This window comes from Haliotis rubra, unplaced genomic scaffold, assembly GCF_003918875.1.
Source record: "Haliotis rubra isolate DU_JTF1 unplaced genomic scaffold, ASM391887v1 Scf30, whole genome shotgun sequence".
NCBI classification, from domain to species: domain Eukaryota; kingdom Metazoa; phylum Mollusca; class Gastropoda; order Lepetellida; family Haliotidae; genus Haliotis; species Haliotis rubra.
Genome location: NW_025766969.1, coordinates 886726 through 905617, shown reverse-complemented (window position 1 = coordinate 905617; position 18892 = coordinate 886726). Strand labels below are relative to the sequence as shown.

The following is an 18892-nucleotide window of genomic DNA, read 5'->3' as shown; positions in this document are numbered from 1 at the left end:
AGTCGTTATTGTTATAGGATTATAATCACCGAACCATATTAATTAGGAAGACAATTTGTGTGTGTGTGTGTGTGTGTGTCTCTCTGTGTGTGTGTGTCTCTCTCTCTCTCTCTCTGTGTGTGTGTCTCTGTGTGTGTGTGGGGGGGAGGGAAGGGGAATTACCACCAAGGATGATCAAGCCAAGAGAGAGACACAACTGATTTGGACTATCGTTTGTATTTTTTATGTTCAGCACTACGTAACTGCTTACATATATAAATTTCTAAATTACTTATCACAATCATCATATATGTATACCAGTAACATACATTAATGTACACAGTGATGGTTCATACACAATGGAGCATACACAGGATGAGAAATTGCATTCCCATACTGTATCATAGTCTTCCTTCCTGCTTTCTGTTTTGTAATGATTCCATATCTGGCGACTCACACAAATTGCTCAGTCATATAGTCTGCAAATGGTCGGACACCTGACACGTTCATGTCCACAGATTCCAAAGCATTCCATCAGAAGTCTCTGATTGCTTATATCCGTGATATTGTAAACTTCTACCACCTTGACCATTTTGAATAAACCAAACATTTCATTTACCAAAGCGTTTGCCATCATGGGGTAAAGTGAAGACCTGCCATAACATGGCACCTAATATACCTTACATTAAAACAACATTGTTAAAGGTCACATGCAACGTAAAACACAACTTTGCAGATTCTGATACCTTTCGGTATGGACTTATAGTAACAAATCATCAAAAATGCAAATTCAACTTATAAAGTTGAAAAATAATGCCATTGAAAATCTGAGTTCAAACAATTCACTCCAGCTGGGGTGAAAAGTGGTTTCACAGTGAATAGGTTCACACAGCTCGGAAGCGGGATGTCCGGTTTTTTGTTGATATTACACTGTCGCGAGCCCTTTATATGTTATGACATGAGATTACCGATTTAACTGTTTATATAATTTCATTTGACTATTTCACCACATGTTCTTCTTACCGAGTCACTTTCTCAGTTCGATACTTAACATCAATGTCATAATTTAGCACTGTCAGAATTTCTAACTGTGATACAGGCTGGTGTGATACTTGTACACATGACATGTGATGGTGTCTGTGCATGTAAATGAGCATGCATTTACGAAACCCAACATCTCTATACACACACAAAGAGTGTATCGGCAAACGAACCAGCTAATGAAAGTCTTTGTTACACTTAAGTGCATGCCCACCCTCTCTGTCTGTTCAGTATCCCGAGTGATTTGTTTCGAGGGAAGTAAACGCAAGTACAAACTATTGCACTTTTGATTTGCGATTGCATGCTTATAATTTTGTTTATTTGTTTTTTCATAATTAGCAATGTATATTATATGTCATAAATAAGTGATAATTGTGTTTTAATTATGTTTGTTTTTTTGGTTGCATGTGACCTTTAATTATTGGTGTTCTCCATACCTGTATGTAATAACTGAACAAAAATCATCCCTTCTACTTATTTACTGCTGGTGAACACTGTTAACAAACGGGCACCTACTAGGCCATGTGGGATTAGTTAAACAAACAAATCCCACCGACCATACCTCATTATCCTCTTAATCCCTAAATAAACAATTTGCCTCACTGGCAAAAGAGGATGGTGTCATCTCAGGACGCCGACCTTTCGATTTTCCACTAGTCTCAGGACTTCGAGCTGTGGTTTCCTTTGAAGGTTAGGTTCTGATTAGGCATAATTAGGGTTGCGGATAATCTACTCTAGATGTTTTGATAAGGTGAACTGGTCACACAAGGTGAACATATCGCAGCAGAACGCAATGGAATAAATAATAAATAATAATAATGAGAAGTCTTATAATGCGCTAATCTCCACGCAACAAAGCATGCTCAAAGCGCCAACACCCTGATTCTTATTACCCCGGATAACCCAAGCTGCCTGTTAGGTGCTAGAAGGTTATAGTCACATTTCCAACCGAGTACCCATTTTCTGCTGGGTGAACAGAGGCAATTTTGAACAAACTCACTTGCCTAAGGTGAGACCACATGTGCTTTGCACCACAAGTCAGATGGGCCAAGAACCAACAACCACCTGGAAGGGTGGCATTCACGTCTGAAGAGATACGTTGCCAAGGCTCACCCAAACATCTTCGAGATCGTGCCGTTCCTGTCACGAGAACAGACCATCACGTAAAACAAGCTGGTCCAGTACGCTGCTGGCCAGAAGCGTCCGTCAAAGAAGAAGAAATATAGTGACTTGGAGCGACGACTAGATGACATCCGTCACCAGCTCAGACAAGGAACACTGTCTGTGAGACAGTTTGCTGATTCAGCATTCCACCTGTTGCATCGGATATGCGATGTATTTATTAAAAATGTCATGTACTTACTTATATGAATCATTAAAAGTTAAAACCTGTCAACTGAGTTTGTTGATGAGTGCTTTTAGTATGGAAATAAACTGATAAATACATAAACTAATGTCGTCTTCTTATTAGGTGTGCTCTCATCCTCATAATCCAGATTATCATCTTCTAACAACTTGTTGATCCTTCATTGTCCTCATAATCCTTTACTAATTGGCAAAATGAAACTAGTTTCAGGATGCTGATATTTTGTTTCCACTCAACCGTGAAGTTTGGTCGAAAGGTCAGCGTTATGAGCCTGAACCAAGAGGATACCACCCTCATTAGGTGTGCTCTCATCCTCATAATCCAGATTATCCTCTTCTAACAACACGTAGACCTGTCAATGTCTCTATAATCCAATGTTAATTGCTAAATTATCGAAATGGACAGGACGTCGGCCTTTTTTTCTTCACTCATCCATGAGGTTTGGACCAAAGGTCGACATCCTGAGCCCTAACCAGCCCTGCACAGCAAATTAAAGCAACTGGGCAACCCTCGAAAGTTTAAGGCCATGGTAAAAATATAATGAAAAAATCAAGTTAAAAATTCATAATATCAAAAACAGAACATGATTGCTGAGCTTAAATAGTTTCTAAACACTTTGCAAAATCCATTTAATTTGAAAATAATGGCTGAGTAATGGCTCACTAGAAAAAAAAATCCACATTTACAAGCTTGGAAATGTCTTGGAAAGATGATGTTTCCAAGACATTTCCAATTTTGGAAAGATGATGTTTCCAAGACATTTCCAATTTTGGAAAGATGATGTTTCCAAGACATTTTCAATTTTGGAAAGATGATGTTTCCAAGACATTTCCAATTTTGGAAATATGAGATTTCCAATTTTGGAAATATCCGCAAGGGGAGATAACTGGTGGGTGATGGTAAATGATTGTTCTGCTTGGGCTAATTGCTATAGTGGCATGGGGGCGGCATGAGTGTTTCATGGGGGCGTTAAGGCGACTGGCGGTAGTCTTTGATGTTTGGTGTTGTTTTAGTAATGATTGTTTAAGGGTTAATGAAAGGATTATCGACTTGACTAGTCGAAATTGCAGTGGTGAACACATTTTAAATGTTCAATGTTTTGGGTGAAAAGTGAATTTTGTCACGTTTAGTTTAAGTATGTGTCATCGTAAGCTTATATCTAGTGAGTGAGAGTTAATTTCGTACAAGGGCCACCGACCCGTTATACAATTATAAAGATGACAATACAATCCAGCGCCATATATAATATTAAGCTGTATGCTAACATGTACAATGTCTCAGTTAATCTTATACTCTATATTCAAAAACTTTGCTCTTTATATATATAAACTTAGCAAGACTGTTAACAGTTGTAGAATTGCAAGACAATAATAAGTTGATAAATTTAGTTTCACATGGATTATATATGTAGTATTGTGGGAGCAGGCTGTTTCCCAGATCACAGTAAAATGACCATTCAATATTCAATAAAGAATTGGTACTCTGATTCAATGGTAAGTACAATATAGAGGGCAGAATCGCTCATGTTGTTTTATATTTACTTTTCGCCCATATTCCAACATTGAAGGATGGTCTGAACAACGAAACTTACTTAAAGCAAAACGAATCGTTGCGTTGTCGTCAATCGTTGTGTTGCCCCCCTAGGGGGTCGAGTGATGGTGTCACCATGCACTAATTTCCACCGGACCCTGTAGTTCGGTGCTAAATGGGTTATGTTTGTGAGTCTTGGCTTGGCGTTGTGGAAGCTTGGAGCGATATCTTAAATGTGTTCAGATCGGCCCGCTGAAGTTAAAGAATCAAAACTACTTACTAGTTGTAGTACAATATATATATGATTGATGACCAAAATGATTTTCCATGACACAACTTGAAGCATAACGATTTCTTTCGCGGAAGCGGGGTTGTGGTGGAAGTGACAATAATATTGTAAGTAGTGTTATATTGACACCCACCTCGCTTCCTCGAGAGGAATTGTTATGTTATAAGATATGTCATGCAAAATCCTATTGGACATCAATCAAATACATATTTTACTACCAGTAGAAAGTAGTTTTGATTTTTTAACTCGGTGAAAAGAAACCTAAATAGCATTTATTCTCAGACTTGCGAATGTTCGTGACAGGGCGCTGCCATTTTTAATAATCGTAACATCACGGGCTAAAGTCTGTTAAAGAATTAATGAGATTATGGTTTGTTTTCATCAAGTTACAAAATCAAAACTACTTTCTACTCGTAGTTAAATATGTATTTGAATCATGGCCAACAGGATTTGGCATGACACAACTTGTAACATAACGATTTCTTCCTCGGAAGCGAGGTGGGGGTCGAAGTGACAATACTGCGCAATAAATTTCTTGCTACATTCATGTGGTTAGCGTCCACCAGTATGTAGATACTAGTCAACGTGCGTCTATATATTTGGTCTTATAATCCTTATAATTACTTTATTATCATACTTGTATGCATTTTGAAACTAAATAAAAATCAGGCGATCTGCCTATACTTATAACTTGAATATCTAGACATTTTATAGTTTGCCAATGTAAATCATAATTCACACACACGCCCTAGTGTATGATGTCTGTCTCATTACTTCACGACAAAAACAATAATTCTGTTGAATGCTACGACAAATGAATAAAAACAAAATGCAATTATTAAAATTAAAACAGATTAGAGTTATAAGAACAATGTCAGGCTATTACTTCGTCCGAGGAATGTATCCATCAATATCCACAAAAACGAGTGATATGCCATTCACCTGCAGCTGTTCCAAATGATGTGTCTTTTAACAGTCTAATACATGTTTACGAAAAGTGATTGTTTCAGGTATTTCACATTGGTATATAGTCTCATTGGTCACCCAAGATAGCATACCTGGGAACTAACTGCACAATGTCCGCCATTCTTTACAAAAAAAGTAATTTAGTTAGCCAATAATGAGCAATCAATCAATGTCTTGGCGGTTAATCCTTTGACAGAAGGAAGTTGTTTTACACAGACACAGACACAGACACAGACACAGACACGACAGAGTGTATTCAGTATAGATTAGTAAATCTACATACATAAACATTACCTTTTGACAAATCCGCTGTGTAAGATAAAAGTAATTAATCAATCAGCGTGTTATCGGTTAATCCTTTGATCGATGTTTATAATGTTGAGTATTTACTCCAGACACAAGAAATGCCAAATGGGAACCTTTGTCGGGTTATTTAAGTGGTGTTACCACTAATTATACCTGTTTTAAATTCATTAAATGACCATCAAGTGAATGATGACAAATAACATGTGTAGGTTTATACCACCTAACACGGGTTACAACAAGGGAGTATTAATTGCTGTATTGCATGTGAAAACCTATGGGCCGACACTATTTGGAGAATACGGACAGAACTTCATTGTTGCATAAGAAATACATATAAGCATTTGCTGTGTGCTAAAACTGTATGTACCTATTTACCTAAGTAAATTTTCAGAGTCTTCTAGCAATGGCAAAGTGGGGTTGTTCAGTTTACAGATTCAAATAGATCAAATATCATTTTTTAATATTATACGTCATATTTTTACATGACGTGAATAAATATCGAGGCAAAAAAACCCACAGTAATGGGATCAATTATGATCAGTCATTATACCATCCAGGCATTAGAAAACCTGCAAAAGCCCACACTGCTTTGATACTTTAATACAATCAGACAAGAACTACCGGGGAAATTTTAAAATAACGGCATCTGATGGGCATCCACCCTTCCTAATGTCGCACTGTTTAGGTTGAAGAAATTAACTGTAACCGAGATGAGCGAGGCTGATCATAGTTTGCACTATCACTAGCGGCTGGCTCGAACAAATAAGGCCCAGCGACACCAGGCAATTACGACAGAATCGTCTACGAAAACAAGTTGTAACTCGGAAGGGGAGCAGGACAAATGCCACCCGGACAAATGCCACCCAGTTATTTTACCATTACAGAGAGGACAATTACCACCCATATTGATTTTAATGTTGATTTTGTTGTAAAATTATGTAGACTTTGATGAATAATTTGGTTTCTTAAAAAAATATATTCACTTTGATAAAAAAGTTGATTTTCATGTAAAACTTTGATTTCATAGTAATGTTGACGTTTTAAAAATGTTATTGTGTTGGTGGTTTTTATTTTTATTTGGTGGCATTTGTCCTAGGTGGCATTTGTCCTAGGTGGCATTTGTCCAGGTGGCATTTGTCCTAGGCCCACTCAGAGGCTAGGTAAAGCAGGTGACAAAATTAAATGACAGCAGATTGTGAGAACATATAGCTTTCATTTTTCAAAACAATTGTCAAGATTTCTGTTCCTGCTGACCTGTAGGCTCGTTCGATATCTCGCGATGTCATTATCGCAATAATGCACCGAGGAGATCATCAAAGGAGTGGATTGCTTAAAGGTCACATGCAACCAAAAAATCAAACATAATTAAAACACGGTTATCACTTATTTATGACATATAATATACATTCTGATTATGAAAAAACATATAAACAAAATTAAAACCGTACAATCGCAAATCAAAAGTGCAATATTTTGTACTTGGGTTTACTTCCCTAGAAACGAAGCAGCCGGGATGCCGAACCCAGTCAGAGCGGGTGGGTGTGCACTCAAGTGTAACGGCTGGTTCATTTGCCGATGTACCCCACAATATACTTATAGAGATGTTAGGTTTTGTAAATACGGTGTCGTACCGGGAAGGCTAAAATTTATTTTTCAGATGTCCCGGGAAGGCTAAAATGTATACATTGTATTTCGGAATTTCCCGGGAGAGCTAATTAGGGGAGTATCGTCAAAGCTAAAGATACGGTGCCGGGAAGCATAATCCATGCCGGGAGTAGATACATTTCTTTTCAAAACATTGTTATAATAGAGTATTTATCAGAACAGAATAGAACATAGACTTTATTAAGACTTGAACCAGACTTCTATTCGATTAAGATTTAAAGATAAACAATGGACGCATATTATTTCTTCCCTAGGTACATTATGGTATCTTCCAACTTCAATATGGAGCAGGCATCTTTATCTTCTTCGCTTGTTTAGACCTGTATTTAAGTGGCGTTTTTATTTCAGATGTATTTAATTCGAAAAACATTGCTATAATATTTAAGTTGCAAACTGACACCGAACTATCATACACATGTCCGTGATGGCAGGTGCGCAGGTTAGAGTTAACTTAATCCTGAAGGGCCCTTTGAACAACATCACCGGGGACATCGCCTACACAGACCACGTGTCAGAATGTCTCAAATTGTCTTAAGCTTGACGTAGATTGACAGAAATGTGATTTACTATGGATAATGACAATTTAATGTCGAATTCAAGAAAATGAATACTGAAAATGAAAACGTATAGCTGTATTAATATTTTTGTATGTGCCCAAATTAAAGAGCGTCCACGTTAATCCTGTTTTCTTTGTAATTTGTCAGAGCCTCCGAGTGAGGCGCCCCATGTTCATTCAACCATAACATTGCATTGTAAGTACCGCGAAGGCTACGCTCATTGAACCGAGAAGCGTGACGATTTTAGCCTTCCCGGCAATGAACCGTAAATACATGCTCATTTTCTTGTGTACAACAATTTGCAATCAACAGACATCATAACATGTCATGTGTACAAGTATCACACCTGCCTGTCCTTGTAATTACATAATGTGACAGAGACCGAACTCGGGCCATAAATCAATGCGTTTTGTTTATGGTGTATAGCCTGATAGGTGTTAAGTTCAAATTGCATGTGGTCAGTGATCGAAGTTGTGTATTGAATATTGTCATTAGCAGACAGGCAGGCAGACACGTAGGTGTCAATAAAACAGACACTGAGTTTTGTCTGTGACAACGACATATCTGTGTCACAGTTAGATATTCTGTCAACGCTAAATAATGACATTGCTTTTAAGTATCAAACTGAGAAAGTGACTCGGTAAGAAGAACGTGTGGTGAAATAGACAAATGAAATTATATAAACAGTTAAATCGGTAATCTACTGGTATAACATATAAAAATCTCGCGCCTGTGAAATATCAACAAAACATTAAAAAAAAATAGCTCACACCAAAGCCTTCACCGAGTATTCACCAGACAACCCGCTGCGCGAACCTGTTTCACTGCGCATGTGCTATGAGCGCAGCCCAGCTGTTGAAACCACTTTTCCCCCAGGCACTGGGGTGAGGTGAGGTGAGGTGAAATTGGGTTTTACGTCGTGCTTGAGAATATTTCGCTCATATGACGACGTGCATGCGTGTGTATGTATGTGTATGTGCGGCTGCTTGTACTAGCCCAGACTTAAGCTGGTTTTATAGTGCTAGCCCACTGAGATACCATGCCGCAGTGAAGCATGAATACCCCACTCAGACACATTATACTGACTCCGAGCCGAACAGTCCTTGTTGTACCCATTAATGCCGAGCGCCAGGCAGGGACCAACAAGTACCATATGTTAACGTCTTTAGGTATGACGCGGTCGGGGATCGAACCCGCAACCTTCCGTTCTCCGGGCGGACGCTCTAACCACTACACCACGGAGGCGGTCCAAGCACTGGGGAAAATTAGTGAATTGTTTGAACTCCGATTTCGTGTGGTTTTTTTCATCGCGTTATTTTTCAAATTTATAAGTTGAATTTGCATTTTTGATGATTTGTTTCGGTAAGTCCATAACGAAAGGTATCAGAATCTGCAAAGTTGTGTTTTACGTTGCATGTGACCTTTAACATAACGTTAGGAATACTTCTTACCTTTTTTTAAAAAAAAATATTCGTTATTTTTGTTACAATCTGTTTGAGATTTGATTTTCCTTGACTTCGTTGTGTACTGGTCCGTGGTTGTGGTCTCCAGGAATTTTAGACATTATGTCGTTCAATGTTGAGACTGTTGCTCTGCAGTCTTTCTGACTGCATCTCCATGAGATCCATTCTCTCCTTTTCCTCTTGTTCAGAATGAACATTTACCGGTACTACCATTTACACATAGATATCTTCAACCACGAAAATTAGGAAGAAACTTCTAGTCTAACTGTGCATTTACCATAACTGAATTTGTGGAAATAATGGTGAAAACTGTCATTTCCAAAATTCTTATAGCAAGTTTTTGCAAGAAAATGAATAACTCACAACTTATGAATTGAGTGAACTAATTTATAAATCAAAGTGACTGTGTGAACTCACTAACATGGATTCAATCTCATACTGGTAGTCTGGTATACATGTCTTATTTCTTTCCTTGAGTGAACACGTTTTTTTCATCTTGTAGAATCCATTAAAACAACACTGTTGTCAAAACATCAAACATCAAACGATTTTTACCTTGACCCAAATGTCTAACCTACCCTTTATTTCGATAATGATACAAGAATGAATATGGGAACCCTTCTCTATGCATCGACAAGAATACCTATCAAACAAGCATGGAGTTGCTATTGGCATGGCGTTGTGTTCTCATTGCTGGTTTTAACACATGTATATAATTGTCACCACAGCGACAAACCTAGTTTACAGTTTAGTAGAAAACTTAACAGAAGCATCCAACCTGACCTTACAATGAGCTGTGTGATAATTCAAGACATAGATAATCACAAGCATCTAGACTTGACCCTTCAAAATAACTGTAACTGGGATATTAACATAAAGTCTATTGGCTGGCTTATTATGAAATTAATGTCTTGTCTAAACTGGAATCTTTCAAATGTATATTTGTCTCTGGAATCATCTGTGAGCTTGTGGGCTGATTTCTCTTGATTTCTTGTAAATGATCACATTAATCTAGATACACTTATGATTCAGTAAAAAGGGAAATCATTTGAGTATTTGCTTCTATCCGTACATGTTTGGACAACACAACCAATTTTCTATTGACAAGTTCATGAGATTTTCGTGAATACGCCAATTGCATAACACCGTTATTGAGCACAAACTCAAATGGCCTCTCCCTTGTGACAGGTGTTAATTGGAGAATGTATTCTACTACGGTTAGTTCCCATGAAGCAGAATTGTAAAAACATAGGGTGATTACCTCCAAGACCTGGTGATCTCGAACAAAGGCCAGTTAATGTTTTAACAGGCACAAGGTTTATACGAAAAGTTGAAGGGGTAAAGAAATGAAATAAGCCTAAAGTGATATCTGACATTTTCATGACATGATAATATATTTGGTGTTGCCACAATTAATCATCACAAGATGAAACATCATGTGAAATATATCTCAACTATCATTTGGAGGGCCTTTTCAACGATCTTCTTAAATCTGCCATGCCAACACCCCAAGTAATAATAAGATACATAATTTTTAAATCATGTATGACTATTTCAACTTATTACTGACCCTACGAAGGTCACCCAAAACTCTAGCACTTTGTTAGATATTAGTAGATTAATCAATAACTTTGGCGAGACGTAGAACGTATCATCCCCGTAGACGTTGAGTGAACACATGAATCAGTATCATTATAATCTCAGTGAGCTAAACTCAGTAAATTAACTCAGTAAATTCGATCATATTTCAAAACAAGTTCAGAATTTTATAGCACCCAGTGTCTTAATCCCGTATAACAACACCGACGCAACATGAATGAGATCATACTGTAATAACAAAATCCTACTTCACGGGAATACCCTATTACGCCATGGCACGGGTTCACTTTTATGGCATGTAATACACTCAGTCAGTATATCTGGTACACTGTTATATAGTCCATATAGCGTAGGTGTATGGAATTTCTATTCATACGAACATTGAGAGGGGGAAAAAATTAAACATATTTGCGCTTTTGTGGATAACAACTAAAACATACACTTGAAACTGACTTTTGAAAATGCTCGCCATACTAGCGGTAAATAGAACAGTCAATGTCAATTTTTGACACATAGAACAAGAAGAATGCAGATGAGTGAAGTTAAACTAATATATAGAATTGGTTCCTAGTTGGTCGCATAGGACGGCGAATAGTAAACACATACTCTAAACATAATCCCAACTTTAAAAAATGTATCACTTCAGGCGTGAGAGGCAGTTGCATTGATATCAAGCACAAAGGGATAATATGAAAATATGGCTTATTCCTGCAGTTTTCATGAATAAATATGTCACATGCAAGATACATTATATATATCAACAATAAGAACTCTAACAGATCAAAAGATTCGTGAAATAGTTCAGTCTATACACTCATGGTCCGGGGATCCTTGGGAAAAAGGAGAAATTGAAAGAAGTAGTGGTAAAATCCTTCCTAAATTTCCAAAAATTTCCAAACCTTGGAAACATCATCTTTCCAATTTTGGAAATATGATATTTCCAAATTGGAAATTTTTGGAAATCACCATTTTTTTTCTTGTGATAGCTTAGTATAATGCCAGAAAAAGGCTTCAAACATTTTTTTATTGAGGAATTAGGTTCCAAGTATTAACTGTGAAGTCAATTTTTTAAGCACTAGGCAACCACCACTTCCCATGTACAGAGGGTTAACTTCTGTATGTGCCAGGTGAATTCATGACTTTGACAATGAAAGAATGATGTTTTGGGACCTTGTGAAAAGAATTATAAAGGGTTTCTTTGGATTATATCCTCCAAAGCATCATAAACCACAAACCAGTGCAATTAAATCTTTCATTACCTTCATCACTAATGTCGTCATCATCATCATCATCATCTTCATCATCATCATTACTGACATCTTCATCACTGCCATTGTTGTCTTTGTCATCATCATCATCATCATCATCATCATCATCATCATCGCTGCTATCATCAGCTAAATCTTTTAATATGTCATCACTGTCCAGATCGTCTTCATTAATGTCAACACTACTTTCATCATCTTCATCTTCATCTTCATCATCATCATCAGTGTCATCTTGTGGAGGAGACAGAAAATGTTTGAATTTTGACATTTGTCCGTTTTTACCCATAGTCTCTATTGCGGTCTTTTTTGCGGAACTTCCATTCTTTCTTTTCTGTATAAATGAAAACAATCAAAGCAGTGTTACATGAATTGAAAATGTCGCTTTAATCCTTACAATGCTGCTGTCGAATGCATTTGACGGGAGATTATCATAATCACATACCCAAATAAAACTTACAATAACGATTTACCAAATAGGAATAATGTGTCATTTGACTTTAAGTAGTTTATGTACCTTAAAACGAAAAGCCCACAAAACAAAAATGTATTTGCCAAATATCTCGGCACACAGTCTGATATTTTCTTCATAATATAATCATTTTTCATAATTTGATCAATATTTTTGTTCTCTGGTTCAGTTTTCAGTTTGATTAATCATTAAAAAAAACAATCTAACTTACATCACCGATTAGATGGATAGGAACAATCATGGCAAAGGTGGTGAATCAAACAACATGTATCGTGATACTGAAAATCTATTGAAATCTGTTTCATATATTTAACTATTTTTGCTAAGATCGATTAGTGACATGTGAGAGTGTGGCGATTTTTAGGTGACAAGACCAGATGAATATTTGAAAAAAGGCCAAAAGAAAAAAATTGTTGTGGTTCCGAATACACCCTTTAAAATTTAGGGTAGGTAGGTAGGAATTTTTTAATTTTGCATATTTGTTTTAGAAGGAATGTACAAACTAATAACACATGTATCGATGTGTAATTATTTATTCAAGCAAGCTTGCGGCCATCATGTCGACTTTCTCTATGAGAATGACCGATATCTATCGCAGCTGGGAAAAAACAATTTTTATCTGAAAGATTTTTTTTATTCAGTCCGCTTAAAAAAAAAGGGTCGGCACCAGAATTCAAGGGTCGGTCGGCTAATCAGAACCACAACATTTTTTCTTTAAGGCCAAACAGGTTCGTAAGCAGAATCTGAACTTATACGCATCCTAACAAAATGATTCAATTGCCAAATGATTCAATTGCAGATCATGAAAAATATTCACAATATTTATAACTGTAACCATCCTTAAAGAAACTGGAAGCACGTACCGAGGCAAAATATGCAAGAGTTGGCAAACAAGAAGACAAAGTCATCAATATCCCCTGCAGTCTCCAAATACTCTTCATGAATATGTCAACTAGTTATGACCATGTCAAATGTTTTGGCATGTATATAGCAGTGAGTGAGTTTAGTTTTACGCCACACTCAGCAATATTCCAGCTATATGGCGGTGGTCTGCAAATAATCAATCTGGACAAGACAATCCAGTGATCTACAGCATGAGCATCTATCTATGCAATTGGGATACAATGACATGTGTCAACCAAGTCAACAACTATAGAGCAAAGAGGAAGGAGAAGACTTAAAAGGTTTTCAAGTTCTGCAAACTTGCACGGATGGACGGACGCACACACAGACGGACGCACGGACAGAGTCCAAAATAATATGAACATACACACAATCACTGGTGTAACCTTAAACTGCCAAATGGAACCTCATATTTAAGGACCGCCTCCGTGGTGTAGTGGTTAGAGCGTCCGCCCGCAGACCGGAAGGTCGCGGGTTCGATCCCCCGACCGCGTCATACCAAAAGACGTTAAAATATGGTACTTGTTGGTTCCTGCCTGGGGCTCGGCATTTATGGGTACAACAAGGACTGGTCGGCTCGGAGTCAGTATAATGTGTCTGAGTGGGGTATTCATGCTTCACTGCGGCATGGTATCTCAGTGGGCTAGCACTATAAAACCAGCTTAAGTCTGGGCTAGTACAAGCAGCCTCACATACACATACATACACACGCATGCACGTCGTCATATGAGCGAAATATTCTCAAGCACGACGTTAAACCCAATTTCACCTCACCTCACCTCATATTTAATACTACTTGCCCCCTGTCCATGTTCATATTTTGCTGTTCAAGGAACACAGATTTTAGACAGGAAACATAATGATGAGGAACTGGCATGGAGCAGTGACTGATGAACGCACAGACAGTGATTGAAAGTGTGACCTTTATTGTTCATGTCATGCAACTTGATGAAGTAATGTAAAATCATCATATCAGACCCTGAATAATATTGTTGTAATGATGTTTAAAAAATCAATACCAAAAACCCAAATTATACATAATTATATATTGAGTAGGAGGTGTAACCTGTTTTTGACTGGGGCATCAAGGTCATCATTACTAAGATAGCACCTGTTCTGTAGCCTAAGTACAATGTCATTGCTTAGAAACCCAGGAAAAGAGCATTTCCATTTACTTTAACAGAAAATATAACGCATCTGCTCTGTTGATTTTAATCAAATGATAACATTTTCTGATAAATATATTGTTACCTCAACAGCATAACTAACCCCAGATATTTGTGACTGAAAATAATTCACAAAACCAAAATCTACTGTTGAGAAATAAAATAGTTAATCCAAATTGTATTTTATGAATATTTTAGCAAGACAATGTGAAACATCTATCCATATATTTTCATATTTGTATTAAATCATTATGTCAGATACATAGTTTTCCATATGACTGATTATAAGTCTTTACCCATTACCATTTGGGAGAATAAATAGACAAAAGATATCATTAACAACAATTAACATATCTGAAAATGTTGAAAGCTGTCAACAGCTGTAAAACATTAACCATTGACAAATCTATCATCAATATTCACCAAGGATTTTGATTTATTGCATAAATTTACATATTTAATTCAAACTGTTCAGAGAAGTCAGATGTATAATTATGCCATACATGTACTAAGAAAGCACTATTTATTAAATCATACCAAATTTCATTTGAAACTATAATTGATAATGCATTTTAAGTATTTTATGAAGTTATGCATCAAGCAGCTGCTAATACCTCATTGAAAAGCATGAATGTTATTTTGAAACACCAACTTTGAAATAACAGACAGAGAGGTGAAAGATATGGTTACACGTGTAGTGTTCTATGTCGATCATTTAGTGGCACCAACGTTATGGTATGGAGGGCAGGACACATTACATGATCAGACACAACTTGTCATTGTCAATGGCTATCTGAAAGATCAGTGATACAGAGATGAGATCATTGGGCCTCATATGCAGCCATTCGTTCAAGGACAGAGATTTAACTTCACACTTCAGCAAGATAATGCCCACCCACATGTTGCTCGTGTTGTGACAGATTTCCTGAGACAGCAGAACATTCTGGTACTCCCCTGGCCAGCTGCTTCTCCAGAACTGTCCCCTATCAAGCACTCTTGGGATGAAATGGAGCGACATTTACGTCAAGCCCTGAATCAGCCATTGATGTTAGCTGAATTGGGACAAGTGTTGGTTCAGACATGGAACAACAAGTTTTTATCAATTACTTAGTGTCGTCTATGCATCTTCATTGTCAAACCTGCATTAATGCCAATGGGGTACACGAACAATACTGAAATTGTGAACTGACTTTTGATACCACATCTCTTCAAGTGGGTGTCAATATGCCTCGTGCCAAATCGTATAGATTTTGTTATTACTCTGTCAACAGTTAAACAGCGATTAAGGAAAACACCACAAATCATGTTATTATTATATTTTTGCATTAAAAAAATGGCACATCAAATGATGCACAGTTACTTTATTCCAGTGGTATACAGGTAAGTGTCTCAGATAGGATCTGTCTTAGGTTGTACCTATCTGAGAAGTGTAGAAGACATGTTAGAGCAAATAACATTTTAAAGTAGCAATTGATGATTGAGTATAATAAATGCAAACATTATAGGTATTACAAATCAAATCAAATATCGAAAGTTTGGATTCTTGAACATTTTCTTCTGTTTTTTTCTTTACAAATCATGATAGTTTTACAACACCATATTATACATCCAGATTATAAATGTACAAAGCATGCAACATCAGAATACAATATGGAATCATTTATACATGAGGACACTAGTACGTCTGAGTTCACGTAAGTTTATAAAATGAATTAGATTATTCAAAGTCACATCAGCTTTTAAAATGAAACTTGAAAGTCATCACAAAGTTCTCCTGTCTTGATGGAACTGAAGGTTAAATTAACTTTATGTCTTGTTTGTGTTACTGTTCAACAAGGTGGTGGAGCAGAAAGACTACCTAACTCATGAATAAGTATTGGATATTGTTCACTTCCATATATCAGTGGAAACGAAAATGAATAAAATTATGAGTACAAATAAGCATCCATATGTGAGATATGAAGTTCTTGATATCCATTGCATGTCCCCAATCAGAGTGCAGCTATTCATTAAGATAGAGTCAGTTGGGTATATGTAAATTATCTTATTCTCCTTTACTAACTTTATGGCTCTTGAAGACACTCTTTTGAATGACTTTTCTTGATAAAGTTGAGTGTTTCTGCCATTGGACGTTACTGGTAACATCATAGAGACATAGTAGTAGTGTAATGTCTGTACCTTAAAAGCTGTGTAGTATTTGAGTATTTCTATCCTTTGGAAGTCTATTTTATTACCAATGTATGATACTGTGTCTGTTCATACGTCAAGATTTCTCCCTTCTAATGACTAAAGGTACTACCCCAAAGAAACCCATAGGTATCTAAAACACATATCGTCAGTGGTATTGAGTTCCACCTCGTCAGTAGTGTCATCATCACCTTAAGTGTGAAGATGAATGGTCCTTTTGAACATCAACAATCAAATACGCTCCTCATTTCAAATACTCTGTTCCTGCTCCTTATCATAAGGAGTCAATATCTCTCCCTAGTGAAGGAATATCCAACAATCCCAATTGGTCGTCACCAATGTACCATACAACATATCACTCTCCCACAAGGAATGTTTACCACATCAAATAGACTGAAGAACAGTGCACATTGCTCATACAGTCTCTGTTCATGAGAAAATAACATGCAGTACTCGTGGGTCAGTCAAATATTTCATATTAAAGGCCTTGTTAAACTGTTTCAATCATTTACTCTGTTGAGTCCCAGTCATAGGTAGTCATTCCTATGTTAATCTCTCACTTTGGTCTATCAACCAATTCTATTCATATTCAGCTGAATCCTCTGTACGTCTTGTACTCAAAAAACGCCTCTGACCAGGAAAAATTTTTTGTCTCCCATTGATGTAATTGGCCTCCGCTTACACTCCACGACCGATTTATAGGTCTTCACCCAGGCTACGAGACAGATCGACACTCCGTCCTTCGTCCCGAATGAATTCATCGTTAGTCTTTCGACTGTCCTCATATTTCAGCAACCTGAGGTAGATGCCTATCTACCCCACACTAGAGAGTGTCAGTCATCTCTAGACTCTTTTGAGCTTTTCCGTTCACTAATGCAGTCCCTCTGCTTCATATAAAGGCGGTCTCTCTCCGCTACAAATTCATCAAGTCTCACTGGTGCGGTCTCTCTCCGCTAAAATGCTCTATGGCCATAGGCAGCTTATATCTCCGCTTTATATACATCAATTCTCATAGTGCAGGCATGTCCCTCTGCTTCATATTCATCAATTCTCACAAATGCGGTCTCTCCGCTTCATATACATCAATTCTCATAGGCGCGGGCATGTCCTCCGCGACTTTTCCATAACAATTCTCATAACTTTTTGGGTACCCATATAAATTGACACGTGTCATGATAAAGTGGGACTTAGATATGTCTTACTATCTTATACTCAGAGATTCAGGAACATTTAGATCAGGAGTCTTATCGTTTGGTCTTGTACTTCCGTTTCGCTTTTCCTTTCATTGTTTTTCTGATGTGGAAGTCTTCCACTATTTCTGCTGGGTGAAATTCCCATAGGACCTATTCACTTTCTGTGACACCTACATACCGGACCTCGTACAATTTACCCCTGTTATCCAACATACATTCTCTATTGCTTCAATTTGTCTGTCCTCTGTTGCAGGACTGGTTCCAAAGAATGGACCCTGCCAAGATTTATTGTGTTTCCTACTTAACCCTTTTCATCCCTAAAACAACTATTTGGTTTGTCTGTCATGTCACTTACAGCAGACATTAAATTGTCAAAATCAGATTGAGGTAAGGTATCTGGAAACATAGGTGTAACTACACCTGTGGTACCACCTTTGATTTCCTAATCTAAATTATGTCACATATTGATTCACCTGGAACACCTAATGGTGTACCTGTGGACATACCTGAACACTCACCTATAGTCATGCCAGTTTCACCCGATAACTCACCTGTAGTCATATCAGTGACACCCGATGACCTACCTGTGTCATCACCAACAGGTACAGTGTGTATGTGTACATCATTAAACAATCTGACGTTGTCACCAGCCCAATTGTCAGGGTACACAGATCGATGGGCAATGAATAGGTGAGCCAACCTGTAATGACAGGTCACTTTGTTTATCCGACATGGAGGCAAGTTACCATGTGTACCTGAGTGCATGTCCAAAACCATATCAGGATTTGTCATATAGTCTTCAACACTATCAGTCAAAAACTGTCACCTAACATCTGAGTCCTACTGTCAGAGTCAACTTGGTAAAAAAACGTCACTTGTGTTGACTTGTATAATGTGTGTGCTGTTTCCAGTATTGGTCTCGCTATACATATCATCAAAGACAAC

At 37.3% G+C, this 18892-nt stretch overlaps 1 protein-coding gene across 1 annotated transcript in view; it reads right to left on the bottom strand.

Annotated features, from left to right (window-relative positions):
- Positions 1 to 18892, bottom strand: part of LOC124282566 (nucleolin-like) — a 229537-nt gene that overhangs the window by 138939 nt on the left and 71706 nt on the right. Inside the window, exon 4 of the mRNA XM_046718576.1 lies at positions 12021 to 12360. Coding sequence (XP_046574532.1) covers positions 12021 to 12360 — 340 coding nt within the window. The remainder of the gene's footprint in view (positions 1 to 12020; positions 12361 to 18892) is intronic.